This window comes from Pollicipes pollicipes, unplaced genomic scaffold, assembly GCF_011947565.3.
Source record: "Pollicipes pollicipes isolate AB1234 unplaced genomic scaffold, Ppol_2.1 Scaffold_1600;HRSCAF=1878_pilon_pilon_pilon, whole genome shotgun sequence".
NCBI lineage: Eukaryota > Metazoa > Arthropoda > Thecostraca > Pollicipedomorpha > Pollicipedidae > Pollicipes > Pollicipes pollicipes.
Window position 1 is genome coordinate 24444202 of NW_023595962.1, and position 25042 is coordinate 24469243.

A 25042-nucleotide genomic window follows, 5' to 3' on the forward strand; every position below is an offset into this window, starting at 1 on the left:
TAAAATTCTTTTGCTTCGACAATGGTAAAACTCTACCTTCATCTATGCATTGTTAATTAGCTTCTGAACGGCGCTCAACAACGCGCCGCCGATCAATGAACGCAAACAAGCACATAGGCGAGGGCAAGTGCAATCAGCACGGTGAGCGGGATCCGCACAGATGTTGTAACCCGCAGTGCATGAACACGTCATCAAAAGAGTTGCTTTCAATCAACGATCAAGATTCCTCCCGGGCAGGAAGCACGACGCTCGGCTCCAAGCGCGCTTAATCCCTGTTCGCGCGTATACTAACCGGCACATGGCATGCTACCAAACGCGCGGGTGCAAGACATGTGCGCTAAGGGCAAACGGATTCTCCGCACCACCTCATATTAGTGGCAAGGGCTTTAGCCAGTTGACCCCACTTGTATCCCTGCAGCGACCACACTACACACAATAATGTCGGCACGGCACACAAAACCAGCTCAGGGACCCAAAATCAATAATCCCAACGGTCTGAACCACGCGTCTCCGGATGTAGCACGATATGCGGAGAGCTGCAACATTCGACCCAACTAATAACACGGGACTCCCGCCTCCGGGTGGTCCAGGTTCCAAACCGTGCCTCGAAGCCCCGCTCGGCTACGCTTCTGCCCAGCTTGGTGTCCCAGCCAGGGCAGCTGACTTCCATGTCTCCTCCTGTCTCGATACTGAGTCGACACCATTCGCAGCGGCAAGTCATGCCACCGGCAACGCGCGCGGATCTGTCACTCCGTGACGGCCGCCCGGCGCTGCTGCTCCTCTGGCGCCTCCGTCGGCACCACCGCACCCGCATCCCCCAGCGGGCGCAGCCTGCCGCTGCCCTGCGCCTCTGCCGGCGCTGCCACGCCGCGCGCCGATCCGGGCCCCGGCGCCTCATACAACCGGCGCTGCTGCTCCTCTTGCCGCTGTCCGGCCGCCTCCACGCGCCTGCGCCACGCCTCTTGCTGTGCCCGGAGCACGTCCGGCTGTCGCTGCCAGCCGGCCGCCGGAAGCCGACCCTTGCTGGCCGTGGGCACCAGCTGGCGCACCGCCTCAGGTGCCAGCTGGTGCGCCGGAAGCCGACCCTTGCTGGCCGTGGGCACCAGCTGGCGCACCGCCTCAGGCGCCAGCTGGTGCGCCGTCTGCAGGTGGCGCCGCAGGTGAGCCACAATGCAGAGCACCTTGCCGCACAGACGGCAGGTGGTGAGGCCCTCGTGCATCTTCATGTGGTGCGTGAGCGCCTGGCGGTTGGAGTACTGGCGGCCACACTCGCGGCACACCGAGACCGGACGCGCTGAAACGGAAATGGGAGCAGACAGAGTTACAAGGGGAGTTCGGCGGAGTTCGTCGGGGGAATTCGGAAAGGCGAGTTAAGAAAACGAGCTGCGGCAGGCGGTGATGAGTAGTGTCAGGCAAATCTGGCTCTGGCCACCAGCGTGTCTCATCGGCATGCTATGCGCGCGCCTTCGTTAGCTTCTAGAAACAAAAGACATTGTACGGTCACCGTTCGGCACAAAAGGGCGAAACATAACACCCCGCACACGAGACCACATTTACTGAGATGCTCTAACCCTAGGCATGTTGTTCACGTTCCGTAGCGCGCAAGTACGTTTAGTGCCATAGCTCACCGCCATTTCTGTACACGGCTAAAATAAAGCCAATTGAAGGCTCGTGGCAAGCAGCTTGACCGCATCGCCAAAAATTTAGGTGTCTTGGCCAGGTTCGAAACCCACATCTTCACAAGTGTAATTGCATCATATTATCGTGACCCATTACGTCAATGTGCTGTTCCATTACACGCTTGATCGAAAAGCCCAATTCAAGAACACCTCGGCGTGGTCAGGGCAAAGTAACAGAAACAATTCAGCGATACAGGCTGTAAAGGAGCAAACCGTCTGCAGAGAATAAGCTGGCTAAAAAAGAACAACTTCTTGGCGCATGACGGGTGTTTAAAGGAACAAATTGGATAGAATCTCATAAGGCATTGAAAGATAGAGCGCAATGGACCATGGTCTAAAATCTGGCTCAATACCAGGCAGCGCTGTAATTTATCTTGGAATGCGACCAACTGACACCTTTTTGCTCTCCAATTCAAGCACGGCACCCACTGTGATTCTATGTCACATTCTAAGACAAACATTCCAATGCAGACACCCGACGTTCATGGACAGACTGAAACAATGTGTTAGGAATAAGGTGTATTGAGCGTGACACCTTGAAAGACTCACCAATCTAGCGATGACAGTCCGCTCATGCGCCGCTATTTTCTTCTGGCACCACTAACATGGGTCAGATCCCAGCGGTCGGATCGAGCCCGAGTCGACATGGCAGCCAGAGAATGATCCCACAAGACTGATATGAAGATCACGAGTGAAGCTGGGATTTCGTGACAATAAGTCAAAACGACTACAAATAACAAGTTGAATTTAACGGCGGACGGCGACACCAACCGACGGGGAATCCCGGGGAGGTGATAAGCCGGCGGTAAGCAGGTCTTTCCTTGGCCGTAACTGAATGAACGAGTATCTCAAGTTATCTTAAGTGGGCAATACATTAAGAATAGCCGGAAGGGAATATTCGATCGCCAGAGCGGACGTGTTCCGAGGACAGGGGCACCTCGGAGGCGGTAAAACGCGCCAGGCAGTTCTTCGACGTAGTGCAAAAGTCCGAAAATGTACTACACGTGTGTCAGATGTCTGCTGAAGTTGAGCTTCCACACAGGTGACCACTTATCGGTCCACGTAACCAGATTTGCTTTGTGAGAGTGGAGATCAATACGCTATCCACATTCAAGGCTTCCGATAATCTCTGTATCCCCATATCTACCCGCCATATCTCCCTTTTGTGAGCTCCGAATTGATTGAAAACACTGACATCCGCCCTCAGACATATTACGTTATGCACCTCGCTGTGACGAATGGGGGCATTATAAAAACGGCCATTGGCTGGAGGGAACATTATTGTGGGCAGACAAGACATTACAATAAGGTGTACCTCGAAATGCGCAGGCTGGGAGTGTGAGCCCTACATGCGCAACAGCATGAAAAAGCACTACAGAAGCAATTCTTTCCAACACGGCCGACAAGTCCTGTTGAACTTTCTCCTCACGCGCGCGACACAATTCCTTTTACGCAAGACTTGACCCCGTGACACTTATCTATGCGGCTCTACTCGTAGGGCTCCACTCGTACTATGTCTTCCGAGAACAACGGTCCAATCTCAGACCCACAGCATCCTCCGTCGTCCTTCTGACACTGTCCGGGCCATGTGCTGCTGCTCTCCAGCGCCCCAACCCCACGGCTGTGAAGGGCGCAGCGGACTGGCGAGCCCGCCCCTCCTGCTGCGGCGTGGCCTGGCGTCCAACGACCTGTGAACAACCATGTGTTTAGCTGAACACGGGCTTCACCGCCAACGGCGATGGCTTCATGACAACAGAATGTAAATGTTAGCCCTTCGAAATTCACAGAGGACCCAACGCTGCTTTAGTTCATTTTTGTGGGCACAGGGACACACTTTGCCCTGCAAGCGCGAAAAGCTCCAACAAAGATGGCAGCCCTTTTTATGCCAGCGCAGGGCAGCATTTCTAGCGTACTGGCATTTCAAATCCCTCCCATGCGTGCAGACAGGAAGTGACGAGCCGCACAATTTCATCAGACTCACATTGACTCAGACTCATTTCATCAGACTCACATTGACTCAGACTCATTTCATTGCCCGTCTTACTTGACAATTTTCAAGTTACTAGTGATATCCGCCTGATACATGCATGTTGCCGAAATACCAATACATCTATCTCTTTATTCTCCCAGTTATTCGACGAGTAATAAGGCTATTTATACCGTCTTTTCTACATAACATTTCCATCTCAGACGTAAACATGTTGAACAAAAACATAATTACCATAGCTTTGTCACCTATTTCAGTAGCCATAGAGGGTTTTTTTAGCCGCGGATTACTGAAACCTTAATGGCAGTAGCACCGGCGAACTGTGACTGGACAAAGCCGACATATGAGCTTGCTTGCATGCGCCCCAGGCCGTCATATTTCAAAGTGGCCCTTCCATACACGACAAAGATCTTCCTATTTCCCGTCGTGGATATGTTCAAATGACAAACATTGCCGCCGCGGTTCAGAACTTCTCCATATCCATGGCAACTTTGACATGATTGACAGTGACACAATGATTGAATCTAAGTTACCTCAAGTACTGGAACTGATAATGCAAAACGCTGGCGACTTTTCTTTGTTTCCGATCGCCTCAAGGGCGGGGCTGAACTTCAAAAGTAAAAAATTGTGATTTCACAACGTAGCCCTCAAACTGCAGAAATCAAAACGGCTGGCCTATTGTAAATGTGATTTATGTTCGGCAATTACGCTTTGGATTACAGAACGCCGTCTGCAACGCACCACCGCCGCGTTCTAGCCTTCCATATGGCCCATGCTAATTCACAAGTTTGCGGACAACATAAAGAGCACCCTGGCACACGGGACATTGCGAATAAATCAGGAGAGCACGCCACACAATTCTACGCATGTAGCTAGCTCAGAAACGTATTCGGTACGCGCAGTCCCTAACGATACAAATGTGATTGACAATAAACTAGTACACACCATATCACCAAGTGAAGTCCTGAGAAATCAACGTGTCAAGACCGTGTGTCGTCGTTTAAAAAGCAACTCCTAGTATATTGACTGTCAGTTTTTCAGGATAAGAGCGCAAAATGCAAAATTTCGAACAGGATCCCATCATAGTTATGATTCTGCCAATTCGACTGAGCATCCACATGAGGTTAAGCTATGTCCACGCACGCAAAAGGCGTTGGCATTGTTGCTCGGCGCATCCAGGCACAGCCACTAAATTGCATGTTGTGCAAAAATCGCTGAGTTCTGATCTCCACGGAGTTGGGCCCACTGAACAGTTTTCAAACCATACTTTCCTAGAATGGCCGGAACTTCTGATTCCAAAAACAAGCTTTTCAACACAGACAAAACCTGCCTGCAACATCTCGCGACTCCTTTGCGCTCCGTCTCGACTATAACGCCCTAGTCAATACCACCGCCCAATGAATGTTCCGCACTCGACTCCGTATTATAAATGACACTGCGCGCTTGAGGTCCCTGTCATTCTCTGAGGGGCTGACGGGGGCTTTCCATATCCAAGCTCAACCATACAGCGTTCCGAGGACCCCTATTAAGGCCAGCCCGTCAGCGGAATTATCACGGAGTAGGTCTGAACCAGACCAAAAATGTCCCTACAATCCAAGACCCTTCAGCACACCGCACGCAAAGTGCTCATCCCATGTCAACACGACAACCATGTTTGTAATGAATCTCGCACGGAAGCGGAAAGTACCCACCTTTCAACACGCTGATGTCTTCTCTCCAATCACCGTGCGCGTTGTCCTCATCTTCAAGTTATACACACTTTCAGATGGTTTCGAATCTTCTCACCAAACGCACCAAGCGCATACCAGCTTCCAATGGCACTAAAAAATCGATCAGCGACAAAACGACGTAAAAAATTGCCTGGGCGTACAATAGCCTCAATAAAGGCGTAATGCAGATGTGTTTTGCACGGCGGCAGCCCGATAATGGGCCAGACTACGACGACGTATGACATTTTTAGCAATCCCGCTGGTCCCATCGATCCACCCGGTAAATATCCCTAGTTCTGACGACTTCAGAATCCGCGAATACAGCATTGGTTGAGTGTGAAAAATAAACGCAATCTGGCACCAACGGAAAGGTTACATGAGGCCGCTCTCGACGGGCAATACAGACCTAAGTCAGCCGTCCACGGGCGAAACCCAGGATACACCCTACCCAACAAAACCCCTCCATCGGCCATAGTTACCGGTAACAGAGCGCTACAACGCCCATGGCCTGAGCAGTTACAAACGCTGACGGAGCATAAAATAGTGCCACTTTACGCAAAACAAAGCCACAAAATAGTGTCACTTGCCACCAAATAGTGCCACTTCACTGAGAACAAACAAAGGAGGAGGTCAAGCAAGAAGAGAGTTCGCTGCTACGGTACCCCCGGCTGAACAGCGACGGACAAGCACGATTGACGTGACTTACGCGAGGAGAAACAACAAAGTAAAGAGAACAGCGGCACATTAATACAATAAAATAAAACAATGAATAAAACATACAATAATAAAAATAAACTAACTGAAAAGTTGATCGCAATCTGAAGAAGTGTCTGAGACGAACACGTAAAGTAAAAATACATTAATCATCCAAGATATCACAGAGCAACCAACCTGTACGTTAGACCGACTTCCAACATGCACCGATACCTCACGCTTCTCTTAGTCCAGACGATACTACAGATGGCTTTTAGCTACAGTTCATCGGACCAAAACGTTGTTCCACGCAGCATTTACTCCGATACTACAGATGACTTTTAGCTACAGTTTATCGGACCAAAACGTTGTTCCACGCAGCATTTACTCCGATACTACAGATGGCTTTTAGCTACAGTTTATCGGACCAAAACGTTGTTCCACGCAGCATTTACTCCGATACTTCAGACGGCCTTTAGCTACAGTTTATCGGACCAAAACGTTGTTCCACGCAGCATTTACTGCGATACTACAGATGGCTTTTAGCTACAGTTTATCGGACCAAAACGTAGTTCCACGCAGCATTTACTCCGATACTACAGATGGCTTTTAGCTACAGTTTACCGGACCAAAACGTTGTTCCACGCGGCATTTACTCCGATACTACAGATGGCTTTTAGCTACAGTTTATCGGACCAAAACGTTGTTCCACGCAGCATTTACTCCGATACTACAGATGGCTTTTAGCTACAGTTTATCGGACCAAAACGTTGTTCCACGCAGCATTTACTCCGATACTACAGATGGCTTTTAGCTACAGTTTATCGGACCAAAACGTTGTTCCACGCGGCATTTACTCTGATACTACAGATGGCTTTTAGCTACAGTTCATCGGACCAAAACGTTGTTCCACGCAGCATTTACTCCGATACTACAGATGACTTTTAGCTACAGTTTATCGGACCAAAACGTTGTTCCACGCAGCATTTACTCCGATACTACAGATGGCTTTTAGCTACAGTTTATCGGACCAAAACGTAGTTCCACGCAGCATTTACTCCGATACTACAGATGGCTTTTAGCTACAGTTTGCCGGACCAAAACGTTGTTCCACGCGGCATTTACTCCGATACTACAGATGGCTTTTAGCTACAGTTTATCGGACCAAAACGTTGTTCCACGCAGCATTTACTCCGATACTACAGATGGCTTTTAGCTACAGTTTATCGGACCAAAACGTTGTTCCACGCAGCATTTACTCCGATACTACAGATGGCTTTTAGCTAGTTTATCGGACCAAAACGTTGTTCCACGCGGCATTTACTCTGATACTACAGATGGCTTTTAGCTACAGTTTATCGGACCAAAACGTTGTTCCACGCAGCATTTACTCCGATACTACAGATGGCTTTTAGCTACAGTTTATCGGACCAAAACGTTGTTCCACGCAGCATTTGCAATCAAGCAAGCGCCCCAGTGAAGTTCTTACATGTTGTTACTGTTTCCCCAATCGTATTAACCTTTCCGTTGCAAGTAATATGTGTAGGTTGCCGACTTGGTTGATCTTCACTTTCAACTATTGAAGTGCTATAGCGGTCCAATTTAGTAGAAGTAGTAATTGGGGCTTTCGGGCGCTTTTACTGCGCGGTTGCATAACGCCCATAACAGGCACAATAAAGAAGGAACTAGAGTCATCAACCAGGCCTTATTTTAGCCTGAAAATGTCACATAAGTCAACGACCTAGGTTGGTGTAGTCGGTTTTTCGTAGTACACGACCTAGAAGTGTAATTTGTGGGTTTATACGTTTTCTAGCGGGCTCTGTTGCTCACTTGAAAGCGGCATTATAGGTCAGTCAGCTGTCATAAGTGAAGTGACAGTGAAAATTAAGGCCAAGTGGTTGACCGCCGTATTTTTGTGTCATTATTCGTTTTACTGTTTCCTGCATGCAGCATTACGGCCAGTCTGTAACTCAATTATACGCAGGCTCTGAAAATGCCAGGCCGTTTAGATGACTCAGACCTCAGACGCAAAATTGGTAGCCGTAAATATTAAGAACCGCGCGGCCAATATCAGTCCTTACGGTTTTGCCAGGTCTATCCCATCCAGACAGCGAGGGTGCCAATGCCCGTTGGTTCTAAATTACCTGGCAACTCCGTCAGCACGAAGGCCTAGGTGGCATACGAGACAAAGCCATGACAAGGACACGGCTCTAAACAGGCAGGAAAGCAGGAATACAAGCAGACGCAAGGCGCTCGTCACCAATCTAAGCAGACGTGATAAAAAACAGGAAACGAAACCGAAACTCCTTGGGAAAAAAGGCGGATAACCTTTGCAGATAATCAACTTGGGATAGAAGTTTCTAAAAGTTCTCTCTTGTGTCCTAACGTGTGCGTGTGTGCGTACCCATTCATCCCTGAATCGTGTGATACGCTGAATGTACCAGAATAGTGAAGGGCATCCCAACACAAAATGTCAACCGAACAGCCTACTTGCAGCGCGTCATTCTATCTGGCGTCCGCTTCGGGGAGTGCGGACTCCGGCGCTTTACACCCACGGAAATGAGGGGCCGGCAATGACGTAACTCCGACTCGGCTGAGAAACAAAAATGTGAACAAACTTGAGCAAGGGACGCCAGCCGCCGGCCAATGACAGGTCAGCGACTGCGGACCTCTCGAGGTCGCGGCGGACTACGCGTTCGTCTCACGGAGTTTCGGTGTGCACGTGCCTGATTTCGCATTTAGTTTCTGGTGTTTTTGTCTGCGTCAGCGTGGGCTCTAATGGGATGCTCACATCCCATTTAGCGTGGGCGCTAAATGGGATGTGTCTCAAGAGCACGCTCCTCACGGCGGTTATTAAAATATGCCTATTTGGGGGATACATGAATTAGGAGTTGTTTGCCGTTGGCAAATAATCAAGGTTTTTGATGCGTCTGGCTGCATTGCCCTGCCATTCATCTACACCAAGGCTATTTGAAGGAAGCGCTGTCTGCGTGATCAAACGTTGCATCCGCTCCGAACAGCAGGGGCCGTCTTTGACAATGACAACAATCCGGCGCGTCTTACTCCACGTAAAACTCTGCACACCAAACTCAGTGTGGGTCTGGGCCGCGGCACTGCCGGAGCAGACTACCCCTCCCGAGCCCACAGCCGCGGCCGACCCGCCGCCGCCACCCCGACCGCGAATACGAGCGGTGACGCACGGGCGACAAACAACGGTCAGCACAGGAACAACACGTCAGCGACAGTGGAGCACAGCCAGAGACAGTGCGGCAATCGGAGGTCAGACACAGGTCGGGCCTAGACTTCTGGCTTGGCGAGCGGTGAGCCAGCGACGAGTCACACCACTGTCCCGCGGGCCTCGCGCTGCGGGGCATGTCGTGACATACTGGTCTGTGTTGTGTGAGATACTGCAACTGTCGGAGGCTCATTCCACGCCAACTCAACCACTAACAGCGTAATTTTACGTGCCATGTCACATCTGGACAAAAGTCGGGCCACCGACTTGTCTTTGCTGGTAAAAGTTGCACAAAAGCTGTACAAAAGTTGGTTAAGAGCTCGGCTATCATGTGCGCTGCTGGCGATTATAAAACTTGTATGCCTCTGCGCTTAGCCGTTCCCCTTGGTGGCCTCAGAAAGTCACGCAATGACGGAAATTCACCAAGTCAACCGTTAATCCGCAACCGTAACACTTTTTGCCGGAAAACATCATACCGGCAATGAAACGTTCTGACAGGCAATTTATAGGCCGGTGGCATCATTGACAACATTATTGCACTACTATGATATTCTAATAGCAATACATTTCCAAATTTCACGACTCCTCCGATCCGTAAGAAATCTTTATTTTCGGCAGTGACGGTCAATTATATATCGGGAACCATTAATAGCAAGTGAGGACTCGCTACAACCCGCGCAGCGCGAATGCGATCACAACCGGACGGAGCGGCGCGGTGCGGCACTCCCGGCGGACTCCTCCCGGCTCTATGTGCCACCCGGCCAGCCGTCGCCGTGCCCCACCCGGCCAGCCGTCCCCATGCCCCATCCAGCCCCTGCCGTCCTCGCGCGTCACCCGGCTCGCCGCCGCCGTGCGCCACCCGGCCGGGCGTCCCCGCGCGCCGCCCAGCCCCTGCGGGCCGGTCGGCCCGCGCTGACTCTACCGGCAGCTGTCGGCCCCCTTCTGTGCTGGTCTAGAAAGTCGACACCGGACGGATTGAGTCCCTGCGTGAAAGATGATTGCGTCGTGGCTATCAGCCTTCTCCTGCATACCCAATGATATCGGCCGTCTCGGGTGTGGCTCACTTAGCGGCGTGAGCTCTGTCTGGATAGACCGTCATACGTATGAAGCGTCTATGACGCGTTCAGACCAGAGACGTAGATTTTTCCAAAGTGTCAGCACGCAGCCAGCTAGAGATCCCGCCTTTAATCTTAGACAGATACGTAGTGTGCATAAATGTCGTCAGCCAGCTAGAGGTCCCACCTTTAATTCTAGACAGATACATAGTGTGCATAAATGTCGTCAGCCAGCTAGAGATCCCGCCTTTAACCTTAGACAGATACATGGTGTGTACAAAATGTCGTCAGCCAGTTCGATATCCCGCCAGTTAGATATCCAGTTAGATATTATGGATAATTTCTACTGTACTAAAGAACATTTTTAGCACTGTGACGGCAGTGACTTACAGTTACAGGCAACTACAAATGAGAGGAAAGCGGGCGAAAGTTAAAACGGCCTATCACCAAAACGTACCTGAGATTCCACCCTTGCACATCATTTTAGTAAACCACAGGCCATGTCTTCTAAAATTGCACGCATCAACAGATGACCTTGAACTGAGTGAAAAATGTTGCATGTTTCACGTCATGCGGAGTCTCATCGGTTTCTTGCTCTGTGCATGGGAACAACGTTGTCGCTGGGGCTTTACGAAACGCCCAGTTGTCCCGCAGTAAGGGTGGAACGAAGCATGCGTAAGAGCCACTGCTATCCCGCCGTCAATTGTACGCTTTTCAGGACAAACTCCACGCTACCATCAAGGTAATTTCTGTTTCGACAGCTGTTGCTGCGACCACTGAGTGAGTGACAGCAGCAATGACAGAGTGAGCGTGACAACTGTCGCTGCGACCACTGAGTGGGTGACAGCGGCAATGACAGAGTGAGCGTGACAACTGATGCTGCGACCACTGAGTGGGTGACAGCGGCAATGACAGAGTGAGCGTGACAACTGATGCTGCGACCACTGAGTGGGTGACAGCGGCAATGACAGAGTGTACGTAACAACTGTTGCTGCGACCACTGAGTGGGTGACAGCGGCAATGACAGAGTGAGCGTGACAACTGTCGCTGCGACCACTGAGTGGGTGACAGCGGCAATGCCAGACAGCTGAGTGAGCGTGACAGCTGTTGTGCGTTGGATACACCTATAACTGCGGGCCGCACTGACTAGTGAACGAGGCTGGGACAATGACAGGCACACGACATCCCATCATTTCAGAACACCGGGTTCGAAGGGTTGCTCAGAAGACCTCGAATGGAGCCGGGTCTGGGCCCCGGCTGTGACGGATTTGACTTCACGTGCCCGGCCGTGGGGGCGGGCTCGATCGGCCTGACTGGGACGGGTTCGGTTTGGTCGAAGCCCTGATGTGGTAGGTCCATGGCCCTAGCATCCCTCCTCGATGACCTGCTTTCCGCATTTTACGCATAACTTGTGACCGGGATACAAGCCCCCTAAGCGAACAGTGGCCAACAATAAAGATTTTGATGACATCGCAGCCATTCAATGGTCGCTTTACACCTCAAATTAAACGGGTTGACGCAAACCATGCCTTTCGAAAGATATGTAGGCTTCATAAACGCGGTGCGCGTAAGACCGCACAGAGCTCACGCCGCTAAGTGAGCCACACCCGAGACTGCCGATATCATTGGGTATGGAGAAGAAGGCTGATAGCCACGACGCAATCATCTTTCACACAGGGACTCAATCCGTCCGGTGTCGCCTTTCTAGACCAGCACAGAAGGGGGCCGACAGCTGCCGGGAGAGTCAGCGCGGGCCGGACCGGCCCGCAGGGGCTGGGCGGCGCGCGGCGACGCCCGGCCGGGTGGCGCGCGGGGACGCCCGGCCGGGTGGCGCGCGGGGACGCCCGGCTGGGTGGCGCACGGGGGCGGCAGACCGGGTGGCGCGCGGGACGGCTGGCCGGGGTGGCGCGCGGGATGGCCGGCCGGGTGGCGCGGGACGGCTGGCCGGGTGGCGCGCGGGGACGGCAGGCCGGGTGGCGCACGGGACGGCCGGCCGGGTGGCGCGCGGGGACGGCCGGCCGGGTGGCACATAGGGCCGGTCCGCCGGGCGTGCCGCACCGCGCCGCTCCGTCCGGTTGTGATCGCATTCACATTGCGCAGCGTGTAGCGAGTCCTCAGTCCTGGCAATGATTCTACAATTCCGTTTTCCGACGAACAAAAATGTGCTGTGAAAAAATCATGTTACTTCGCGCATTGCCATTATTACGCTATTTTATGGCATCATTATCAACAGAAAACGGTTGGGCGCCAACGTGCAAGCTTCAGAATCGTGATCGCAGCACACGAAAACCCTGTGGGGCAGGTTTTGTTCAGATCTGAGGTGATGGTGTGGCCTCGACTGGTTGAACTGGCATGGCATGACCTTGATATAATGTGTCAATACACAACAGCCAGCCTTAAAGTGGCAGCCAACGAACATTTTAGTCTGATCGCGCGCAGTGAGATTCCGTCTGGAGAACCTCACGCCTCTTTAAGCCTACGTCAGAAAACAGTGCGAAGCTGCTGGCACCGCACCGATGCTGTGACTTGTCTGAACTGAATACATGCGAGTAATCACTAACTGATGCGCTCGCGACGTACGTTATTGATGCGTGATTGTACGGTGTTGATGCGAGATTGTACGGTATTGATGCGCGACCTAGGGTATTGATGCGTGATTGTGCGGCATTGTGCGCGATTGCACGGTATTGATGCGCGACGTACGGTATTGAGGCGTGATTGTACGGTATTGAGGCGTGATTGTGCGGTACTGATGCGTGATAATCCCGTATTGATGCACGGCGTACGGTATTGATGCCTGATTGTACGGTATTGATGCGTGATTGTACGGTATTGATGCGCGACGTACAGTTGTACGTAGGGACGTACACAGACGTATCTTCGCAACATGTCTCTGAAGTGCTTTCGTTCCGAGCTCGTATATCACAGGCCTTGCCAGACGGATGGGATAGTTTTGTGTCATTAGACGCATGGTCGGAGCGAGTTTCCATAAAAAGCGTAGTAATAGTCTTGAACAAGCGCTCAGAATCCAAGCCGCCACCCGGATGTCGCAAGCCAGTGTCACGATAGGTGGATCGAAGGTGACGTCACCGCCGCCTACACCAATCAGCGTTGAACTGGCGCCTCGACGGCGGACCGTGTGTGACCTCCGATCGGGGCGGGGCAGGCAGAGAGTCCTCGAAGACGGGGCGCCGAGCAGCCGCGCCGCAGCTCAAGTCACGTGAAAACGGCGACTTAAAAACGGCGACTTAAAAACGCCGCAAGCCACGTCAGACTTTGACAGAGCGAATTTCGCTGGATTTGAGCAAAACAGCTGGTAAGTCTTTGACTTAAAACGACAAAGTTTGCCGAGTTTTGGCAACCTGGTACCTAGTCAGACTGGCAGCAGCCTAACAAACTGGAAGACTGCCGACAGACTGTCATCAGACGGCTGCCAGCCGGGCATCGGAGCCAGTCTGACCGGGCCACCAGTCTGACCGGGTCACCAGTCTGACCGGGCCACCAGTCTGACCGGGCCACCAGTCTGACCGGGCCAGCCAGTCTGACCGGGCCACCAGTCTGACCGGGCCGCCAGTCTGACCGGGCCACCAGTCTGACCGGGTCACCAGTCTGACCGGGCCACCAGTCTGACCGGGCCAGCCAGCCAGTCTGACCGGGCCACCAGTCTGACCGGGCCACCAGTCTGACCGGGCCAGCCAGCCAGTCTGACCGGGCACCTCGACACCGGACTCTCGGCCTGCCGGCGCCGGACGTGGGCTGAGGCGGCGAGGCCTACCTGGGGTGGAGCCGTCCTCTCCCGGTCGCTGCGAGGGCCCTGGCAGCTGCGGCAGGCCGGCGAACCGGCCCGGGAACGGACCCACTGAAACAGGCGCGGCGCGCCGTCAGCGCTCAGCGCACGGACCACATGGGGTGGCAGGCGACGCCGAACCAGCTAGTTACTGGGCTTCTGGGCACTCCTGCTGCGCCGACGTCACGCGCATGTTACACACACGGATCGTTAACGTTATAAGGCAGGCATCACTTGGTTCGACACACGGCTAACGCGGAGTGGAAAACGCCACTGACGGAGAGTGAGCGCTGTTGGGCATGCACCATTCGATACATGTTCATGTTCATGCTCACATGTTCTGCATCATTTTTACACTTCTTTCGAATCTGACCGAAGGGTTCGCAGTGGCCGTCCTGGGGTAGGGATGCGTTCGAAGCACAGCTTGCTGTCAAGACCGTAACCTCACTACCTCAGTGGAGTCATTCGAGTTCGTCAGACAGGGAGTCATTCGAGTTCGTCAGACAGCTTTTGCCGACGGATTCCTACATGCCACGTCATGACGCGACAGTCTACCCGGTCTGGGCTGCTGGGGAAATGACTGCGGAAATGATCGAGGCAGCGATCGCCAGACAGTCGGCGGCCAGTCCGCAAACGCGTTCCGGGTGCGACGTCGTTTCTCGGCTTCTCTTGCGCGATCCTCTGGTGTTGAGCAAAGGGAAAAACAAGCCTTCACCTCAGCTTGCTCAGTTCGGTTGAGTGGCCGTTCAAAACCGGCACCTGGTTGCGCCGTGTGAATGTCGGTGCCCACAGCAGGCGATACGTGCTTTTACACTCCTGGTGCTATTTGAATGGCAGGCCTGCAAGGTCGGTGACAACGGAGCCGCGTCATGCTGTTAGCACTTGGTAGCCGTGGACCTCCCTACGACAGCCTACCACGTCCCCGCCCCCTTCCTCCCGGTTACTAGGCACCCCTGGCGATAACGTTCCGGTAACCACACCAACGGACCGCAAACCGAGCGGAGCTGCGTGCGTCAATAGTCGTCCATAACTCACCGTTGCCGACGGTGAGGTCGTGGCTGTCAGCCGCCGGGCCCGTCTCGCCGCTGTAGGCGCCCTCATACTCCGCCAGCCGGCCGAGCGCCGCGTCCAGGCTGCCCTCCTCGTCCTCGTCCGTCAGGTCGATCTTCTCCACCTTGATCACGTCCGGCTCCTGCTCGCCGCGCGCCTCGCGCGCGTTCACCGGCTCTCGCAGCAGGCCGCGCGGCTCCGCCGGCTCCCGCGACTTCCGGCGGCTCACCGGGCGCGTGCGGCGCCGCCGGCTCCGGCTCCAGGCTCCGCCTCCGGCGCCGGCGGCGGCGGCGACGACGGCGACTGGTTGGACGAGCCGGACAGCAGCACGGGCGTCTCCGGCCGCCGCGGCAGCGGCGGAGGCGGCGGCGGCGGCGGCGGCGGCGAGGGCGGCAGCGGCGGCGCGTCGGCCGGCCCGGACGGCCGACGCCGCTTGGCCGGCGGGCTGGACGGCTGGCGCGGCTCGGCCGCCGCCAGCCGCTGATCGCCGGAGGACGGGCGCAGCTCCGACGGCGGGGGACGCCGCTCGGGCCGCGCCAGGCGCGGCTCCGGCGGTGGACGGGGCGCCGGCGCCGGCGGCGGTGGCTGTGGCAGGCGCGAACGACCGTCACGCGGCGACGAGCCTGACACGTCAACGGCACCCGGAATGTTGGCACCGCAGACGTGGACAGCTGCACAAAAGGTCACACCAGACGTGCTCAAGGCAGCTACGAGCCAAATGACAAAAACGTTGCGAAACAGCATAATGTTATGACGCACTAGTCTTTTCCAGGTACCGACCCGAGTCTTTCATACGGGGACAGCGGACGCAACTTTTCCTACATCAAGATTCGAGCGGGTTCTCTCGCAGTCGAAGCGCAATCGTCGGCCCGCCCACCTTCTCTTCATCCCCGCTGAGACCCCTGATCTGCAGCATCTCGGCCGTCTTGATGAAGCTGGCCAGCTGGCTCTGGGCCACGTTCACGCTGCCCTTGTACATGAACTCGATGATGGCCCGCAGGTCGGCGGCCGACGTGTCCTTCAGGAAGATCACCATCTGCTGACATGGGTTGTCCTGCAAACACAGGAACCGACTTCTATTATGTGGCGAAGGTGCCGGTAGTGTAGTGGTTAACGCGTCTGCGTCAGCCACTGCGCGTCTGGGAAACCAGAGGTACGGGGTTCGATTCCCCGCGGTGCCCGCCCTTCCTGCCAGGGTGAGAGGCAAGCGACGCCATATAGCCTCAGCAGCTGAGTGCGTCGTAAATCCCCAATTACACGACGAATTATACCATGTGGCTACGAATTCACACAACTGTGCTTACTAATGTAACCCTATGTTGCCTGTATGTTAAGCCTGTTTTTACGTGCCCTCACCGCGCTTTCTGTATCATGAAAAAAGCAGCGTTTTGTAATGGGCACTTCCAGGTAATGGGTACTTCTAGGTACCTTGGTAATGGGTAATTCTAGCCGCACTGAATGAGCTGAGTCACACTCGCACTTGCGAAGTATACGCGTATGCTCGGAAATGATACCACTCAATGTTAATGCACACCGACGTACATGTTGCTGATGCGTTCTGTTCCACATCTGAAATGGCAAACTCCATCTAAAAACAGTTCGTCCTCTGCTTTTTACGACTATGACATGTCTCTCTTTAGGGGGAGAGAAACTCCCCTGCCCACACTGGAGCAATCGCAAAAAACTATACATTGAATGCACACACCAGTCATCACCATCATGACCCAGGAGCATGTGTCTAGGTAAAGGTCATGTAACAACATTGAACATCCATGTATAAAACACAAAAAAAGACAGTCAAACAATACACATGTGACAATGTACGTCTTCAACCCTGCAAGTCTGGTGTGAAACAAGAGTGTTGTTTGTTCAGTTCAGTTTATCGTATTCCCGAGTCATTTCAACGAGTGGCTTAACGCTTATTTTGTTGCAATCATAATAATAACATGAAACCAACATTAAAACATGACGACAACGCGTCCAAATTCGCACCTCATCAACCCTCCCGTCTTTTCACAGCGCAGAGCAAGCGATGAGTACACAACAGCCGTCCAAATCTTGTCGTCTGGTGCGACACCCGTCGTACGTGCGGGAGGCGGCGATGGTCGGCGACAGGCGGCTGCAGGACGAGACTGCGCGACCCGAGAAAGCCCTCCGTGCCTCCAACATGCGGGAGCTTTGTTACTAAGTCTCCACAAATCCTACCTTGAGCAGGTCCCTGAAGTATGGGCTGCAGGCAGACAGCATCATCCGGTGCGCGCGCACCCGCTGGCCCTCGCAGCAGAGCGTGATGTCCACCAGCTCGCCATCATGACGCAAGCAGTCAAACAGTGACGTCACGCTGCTCTGGAAGCCATCCCATTTGAGGCAGAACTTCTGGCCATCCATCATCTGAAGTCAGAGATGAGTTTAAAGGGAGTGTTCCAAATCTATATCAGGGTTTCAACTGAAATAGCCATCTTGAAGACCTTTCGGAGCACTTCATAGCCCTGTCCTTCTGAAGACATAAACCCCTCTAGTTTCTCAGTTCCATACCCGCAAGAATGGGGAGAGCATTGCTAATAGAGAATTTGAAATTCACCTCGGGATTCATGATGTCATAATAGCGTCACTGGAGTCCTGCCATTTCAAAAGCCATGTGACAATCAAAACCAAGAAAAATATAATGGTCCAGTCATTCATATCTAGTGTTTCTGAGCATGAATTTCAGATAAAAAGATGGTCAATTGACTCTTAATTAATGTTGTGCAAGATGTGATGATGTAGTCAAACAATGACACATTAAGCAGCATATTCACTTAACAGAGGAATTTTTGTGTCTACAGCCATCTTTTCTACTTAAAAGCACACCAATAGTTATAAGTAACTTGTTTCATCACATCTGATGTCGCCTTAAAGATGATGCCTTTACTGTGCATGGAGCAGACATGTATCATAGACAGCACTGTGGTGATCAATGACCTTTGCCAGAGCAAATTTCCCTACATCCCTGGTCATCCCTGGTCCTGCATCCTTGGTCTTTGGAGTCAACACTTGCTATGAAGCAACCACAGCTTATAAAGAGTCCAACCAATCCTAAACCTGAACAGCCTGAAGACCACTTCTTGAATGTTTGAATATTTGTTGAGGTAGGTCAGTGGACTATTGCATTTTTATCCAGACCAAAATAATAAAAACACATCAGCATGTGAGCCAGTTTAGGCAAATGGTACGCTTCAATACAAAATTCAATAGCAGCTGAAACCTGCTTAACCTTGGTTAAAATGTGTTTGTCAACATCAAGTTTAAGGGGCACCTCTGGAAAGTTGGTGTTAAAATTTAAAACTCTAGGTCCACTCAACTTTTCAAAAACAGGCTACAGGTAAAAGCTAGAATCTAAGCCTGGCACAAAGGCACCACATGTAACTTACTAGACGTGGTGTTTCAGCTGAATCATCTAGCGAACAACTAGTCACATCTTTGCATGGCCAAGCGCATTTACCACCATACATTTTTTACCAACCAGGTAAGCACTGTCAAATAATAGGCAGCACTTTGCAGAAAGGACTGTTCCCCATCTTAAAATGGCCTGGCAGTTAGTGAGATATGAAGCTCCAATAGTCATTGAAATAAAGCAACTGACTCACATTCAACAATATTTATGCAAGCATTAGATATCATAGAAAAAGCTCACTTGTTACCATCAGTGCACATTATTGAAGGGAGTGTTCTACAACTATATAGGGTTTTGAACTGAAATAACAATTTTGAAGATCATTTGGTGCAGGTCACAGCCCCACCCTTCTTAGGACCTAAGCCCCTCTTATTTCTTAGTTGCACATAACACAAGATGTACAGACCATTTCAGGGATATTATTTCAGTGCCACACAGACATCCATGATGCTACAATAATGTCATTCAAACCTTGCCCTTCAATTTCCTGGTCATCAATCAAAGCTAAAAATACCATTTGAGGAGTCCACTTATGATCTTGTGGTATTTGTGAGCATGACTTCCAGATATCCAGATACAACAGCAGCGAGCATGACTTCCGGATATCCAGACACAACAGCAGTGAGTATGCCTTCTGGATATCCAGACACAACAGCAGTGAGCATGATTTCTGGATATCTAGACACAACAGCAGTGAGCATGATTTCCGGATATCCAGACACAATAGCAGTGAGCATGACTTCTGGATATCCAGACACAACAGCAGTGAGCATAATTCCTAGATATCCAGACACAACAGCAATGAGCATGATTTCTGGATATCCAGGCACAACAGCAGTGAGCATCATTTCTGGATATTCAGACACAACAGCAGTAATCATCATTTCCAGATATCCAGATACAACAGCAGTCAGCTCTCTTTTAATCTAAGTTGTACAATGCATGAGGACAATCAAACAATTATATGTTGAGAAGCATATTTACAAAACAGATAAATGTTCCCTGCAGCTACATTTCTTAGGGCTCTTGACAATGTACATTAGTTTGGCTATGTCAAAACTATGGAGCTGGCAGGCCAGGAGCATTGTGCTGCTCCTCTAAAGTGTTCAGACATCAATCACTACCAAAATTATTTAAGCTTGAAGGTAAGAGTGTAATGTACCTGCTTTAAGATTGTTTGCAATATCCACTGCCTTGAAGAAGACAAGTTATGTATAATGCTCTTTTGCAGCAAAAAGTTCCTATGCCTACCTTGAACAAACCATTAGTATATCATCAGTTATTTGTGAGCTCTATAGTACTGGACTATATACAGGACTATAGTCTATAATACTGTATCACAGGTATGCTCCTAATGAATTGCAGCTTGAACTCTTTGTAAGGTATAAAATACCTCTCAATCCCTTGTGGGTAGTCTTGATCAAGCAGCTTGACCTCCACACTATTCAATCTGTTATGCCATTTTCATCTCACTGTGATTGAGTTGGGGGAAAATATTTGGGGTGCCTTGCAAAAACTTCATGAAGTAAAAAAATATTTGGAATTACTGTGCATGCACCCCTAACTCAATTGGTGGCAATTTTTTAATAGCGCTCAACATGAAAAGGTCAGTCCATAACATGACAATGATGCCTATAGGGGACAGCACCCTGTAATCATCCACCTGCCCACCATGCAACTGGCCACATCTGTTACTCCGGATTTGTGGGGTTCAGCTCCTATCTTGGACATCAAATCTTTCCCACCGCCGAATTTTTTTTTAAATTAAATGGTCTTCACTTTTTCACCTCAGTGGGCGCTAACCAACACACGAAAGGAGACACGCGACTGCCCAAATTTATTGGGATCACACAGCGACGGTAACAATGACTAGCTAGTGGGAATTTCAACGGCACTATGACGCGACGCTCATACACACCTATATAACGTTATAAACTGTTCTCCACATCACATAAAAAACACGATTACTGCCATCTCACAATAATTGTCCTACGAAAATACTTACATCAACGGCGATAACGCAGGAAGCACGTCGCTCTCTCTCAAATCGAACATTGCCTGTGAATGTGACGCAGGTTTTCATTGCGATGCGGTACTTGAAGTTGAGTCAGCCAGCTGATGATGACGTATGTTAAGTCAAATTTTAGCTATCTTACTATTGAGAGTTGTACAGCTTACCAGATATATAGCCCAAAGTGACCTTAGATCATGGGCAGGGGCGGTGACATCCAGGGGGACGTGGGGAGGAGTCCCCCAACAACTTTCAGAGCGTAGGGGCCGCGCTGAGAAGTCGTAATTTGCGCAATGCATGAACACGCTGTAGCGGAACGGAAGAAACGTACTAATAAACGCATAGCGTTTTTTAACGCTAATGTTTTTTCCAACGCCATAGAATTGCAGCACCATGTAACTAGAAGATCAAAGCACACTATGGAAGTGTGCTCTTAAAAGGAAGCTTTTCGCGCACCCGAAGTCATGGCTGGAGATGCCATGAAGGTCGGGGGTCGTGACTCCCGACTTACTCCCGACTTCCGTGCCCCGCAAAACTTGCCCAGAGGCTGCACCAACCGTCCACGTCCCCTCTGGTTTCTTATGGGCACCCCTGGTTGTGCAGCGGCCCTTTCAGCCACCTCAGTGCTAGTCTACATATTGAGGGCCTATTGGTTGCTCAGGCATTTACAGGGGGAATGCGCCTCCTCATATGTCCCGAAGGGGGGGGGGGGGGTAAAGGGTTCATGGGATCCGAAGATCATGGGTCTGACTGCCGGGTCTGAGAGCCCCAAGGACCGGCCGGATGTCATGTTCACGAACTCCGGTCCTGCGGCCCAGGGCCCGCAAATATCATTCATTCATTTATTTAGAGGGTTTCCTGCACCGATCTCCTCCTTCTAGGACATGTTGGCCGAACATGCTGGATGGACATAGGACATGTTCCCATGCTGGCCGGAGTCCGCAAATGCCACATATTTGACCCCGTGTCAACTAGTGGGCCATTTTTCAAACCGCATATGTGTCATGAGATTTTCAGCTTTGGTTGGGACCCCTCAGACAATGGGGGGGGGAGGCGAGGGGGGTCTGTGTTGGCCAGGGATCATAGTGCCTAACAGGGCACCGCATGCTTGCAGGGATTTCTGAGTCAGCCAGGGGCCCATTCTCTGATCTGAGACAGGGACGGGGCTCCGGATGTGGGTGAGAATGTTGCGTTGGTCGTGACCCTCTGATAATAAAGGAGGTGGGAAGCGGCCGCGATGAGACAATGGAAGTGACCCGCGTTAGTGAACAGAGATCCTCCAGCCGTTTCACCTAAGGGGGAAAAGTGAAACTGGAGACCCTGTGCAATTTATGGGTCTATTACGTCAGTAAGAGACTCTTTTACTTGGCGTGGGGCATAGGTGTTGTAAGAACGTTTTAAAAAGCTGGAGTCAGACTCAAGGTATGCTTTAACTAACTGGGAAGCAGGTCCGTTGACCGGGGGGGGGGGAGGAGGTATCAACCAGCATGCATAGATGTAGGAACAGGGGGGCCAGGGGGCCAATGTCCCCCGCTTTTCAAGTTGGGGGCTAACAGTGTTAACTGGCCACCCCACTTTTCACATTAAGGCTGTGTTTGGCTAACTTTTGCACTACATGAAACACATGTGCCGATTTACCTAGTTCACCAGCCATCTTCCTCAAGATGCGTCATCTTTTTTTCGGCTGCTCATTGGCCACCACTTAGTGTTACAGCCGCAGAGCCGACGCCGCGCGGCCCATGGATACTGCAACGCCGGGTATCGAGGCTGTTGTTGCTTGACTTGCGAGCGGGAATGTTCAAACCATATTACATAGCGTTTATCAGTAATCAATTCCGACTGGACCTTGAACATTTTAAGATGAACATGGATTAGTTATGCTAATACAAATTTTGGACCCCATTTCATCTACAATCAACGTTCAGGGAGTCCTCAATATAACTGAAGAACACAAAAACATGGAGCCGGAGTATATTTGACAATTGTTGGACCACCTGCGGCGATTAGGGGTGTTGATGCGTCAGTGACGGTCTCTGTGCAGATCCAGGGCCAACTGCGCGGATCAGAAGACCACCCGTGTCAGGGAGGGGAATAATTTGTTACGATATATCCTAATGGCCTCCGGATCGATCAGGAGATCCCGCCCCGTGTCGCCAGAATGACAGCCAGAAGGCATTTTGCGATAGGCCGGAATGGCCGTTCAGCACTTGACCTGAAACGTTAATGTGCTCCGGGTGTTCTACTATAGGGGCCCTTGCCTGGAAGGAAATGAGAGTCCCAATGTTGTTGAGTAGAGTGGTAGCCTCACTACTGTTGAATAGAGTTTGTTGAAATGAGTTTAAAAAAACAAACAAGGCCATCTCATGTTTGCTGGAGAACGTTCATTTTTTTCAGAATGGATTAGTAAAACAAATTACATCGACATGTTTGGACATGCCCGCCCGCAACCTCAAGTGAAAGGACAGTGATGGCCTGGGTTGCAGATTCCGTAAAACCAAACGGCATCAAACACTGCAAGTGTCACCACACACTTGCGATTATAATTACACTGAAAGTGTCACCAGACACACAGATAACCTCGGCGGGCCCCGTGGTAATCTGTCTTCTCGACAGATTGATAGTTACAGAAACACGAAAAATAGAGATTCTAAGTTTTGCTCTTCCAATTCCCACGCCAGATTCCAGCATCACTTTGTGGTGCTTTATTGGTCAATTCGTTCGTATCATCAGCCTAAAAATCGCACACGTGAGTTATGTGCCCAGACTGCCTGCTAAATGTAAGATTTGATGTCCTGATGCGTTCAAAGGTACTTCTTTCAGACGCGTCATCATTTTCAGAAGGTTTTTTTCAACACCGTGTTCCTCCTTGGCAAGGCTCTGCCTACGCAACTGCCTACGCACAAAAGCAGATCAGTCGTCTACGTTGAATGATGGGCACTAAAATGTCCATTGGGCCAATTCATACCTAAGGCAGGCAGCTTCCCGGATGCTTTTTCTGCGATGGTGTGGTGTAAGGAAAGACAATTCGGATAAGATGCTGTTGTTGGTGTTTAATATGTTTTACACCACACATATGGTAGGTGTTTAACATATGTTTTTAGTAATGCTAATCCAGAAATATGCCAACAAAGCAGCCATGCGTTTAGTTCGCAGTCAGTCATGGGGGAGACAGCCGGCCCAGGGCAGTGGCCGCCGACTGCGGACGTTAGCAGGGCCCAAGTAAGGAATACATGACAGAAGGGTCTTCATTCTGTGGCTCGGTTTTTAAAGGAGAATTTTCAGTTGTATGGCTTTTGTTACACTGTTTTTAACAGTTTCACTGCGACAAGTCTTATCTCTTGAAAATCAGCCGGCGAAATGGAAGGCGTATACAAATTTGTCGCACTGTGAGCCCTCGATTTACTTTCAAAATTCTGACCAACCTACGTCCAGGCCGTATTTTGGCATTTACTCTATGGGGGCAGATACCTCCTTAATGACGCAAAATGCCTACTCGCGCGTGGAATTTCTCCTCCCCAGGAAAGACAATGTTGAAATGGACGAATAATTCTGGAAAGCTGGACAGCCTTATTTGCCGAATGACATAGACCATGACGAGTCTAACAGGCAAGATTGTGCATCACTGAGAAACAGCTCTAGGTATATATCTAGCAAAACAGCTATGACATTTGAATAAAGAACGACAACAACCTCCATCTGTACACCCCCCCCCCCTTCCCCCCCACGCCCTGAACTTGCCCCCCCCCCTCCACTTTTTGAAACGTTCTTACGCCTATGCCAGCAGTGTCCAGCTGGCACCACTGTGGGTCCGAGATAGACAGCCATATGGGGCTCGTCTGGGCTGCCCTCTTCGGACCCTTGTAGGCATGTCATGGCCAACCAAATGGGTTCCACATGGGCAGTCCACCTGGGGCCCATGTCAGGCTTAACTGGAGCCCACATGGGGCCCATCTGGCTGCCCAGTTGGGATCCACGTGGGCATGGTGAGCTGGGACCCACATGGGAATGCCGAGCTGGGACCCATATAACATTCCAGATGGGACCCATTTAACTAGTCAAGGTGGGGGCCCATATAATCACCCCAAATGGGCCCCAGTTGGGCCCCACCGATCTGCCCTTTCAAATCCCATCTGATTGGTGGACAGCCGGAATGCCAGACAGACTGCTTTACATCACGAATGATACGCCAGGTTAAGGTTTGTGCACCATGTGACTGTGCGAACGAGGTTAAGGTTTTTGCACCATGTGTTTGTGCGACCAGGTTGAGGTTTGTACACCATGTTTTTGTGCGAAATTGCCTCGGCAGCAGCACCGTTGCACGAAGCCTACACTATTCTGTTTACGAAGCGTACACTATTCTGCTTACGAAGCGTACACTATTCTGTTTACGAAGCGTACACTAT

The 25042-nt window shown here is 51.3% G+C and overlaps 1 protein-coding gene across 1 annotated transcript; it reads right to left on the reverse strand.

Moving 5' to 3' along the window:
• Positions 1-746: 746 nt before the first annotated feature.
• LOC119114860 (zinc finger protein 131) lies at positions 747-20676 on the reverse strand. The gene is made up of 8 exons (XM_037238918.1): positions 20634-20676; positions 17401-17586; positions 16073-16249; positions 15756-15780; positions 15479-15498; positions 15181-15391; positions 14134-14217; positions 747-1294 (listed from the first exon to the last, which is right to left on the reverse strand). Exons 2-8 carry the CDS (start codon positions 17584-17586, stop codon positions 747-749), a joined length of 1251 nt encoding a protein of 416 aa, XP_037094813.1. The 5' UTR covers positions 20634-20676.
• Between the last annotated feature and the right edge of the window lie 4366 nt (positions 20677-25042).

What these genes read in the sequence shown, in the direction of transcription:
- LOC119114860 (XM_037238918.1), bottom strand. Translation starts at nt 17,586, where the DNA reads ATGATGGATGGCCAGAAGTTCTGCCTCAAATGGGATGGCTTCCAGAGC. An exon ending in ACTTCAGGGACCTGCTCAAG is followed by an intron (nt 16,250 to 17,400) that starts GTAGGATTTGTG and finishes CTGTGTTTGCAG; the next exon opens with GACAACCCATGTCAGCAGAT. An exon ending in CGACCTCACCGTCGGCAACG is followed by an intron (nt 14,218 to 15,180) that starts GTGAGTTATGGA and finishes CGCCTGTTTCAG; the next exon opens with TGGGTCCGTTCCCGGGCCGG.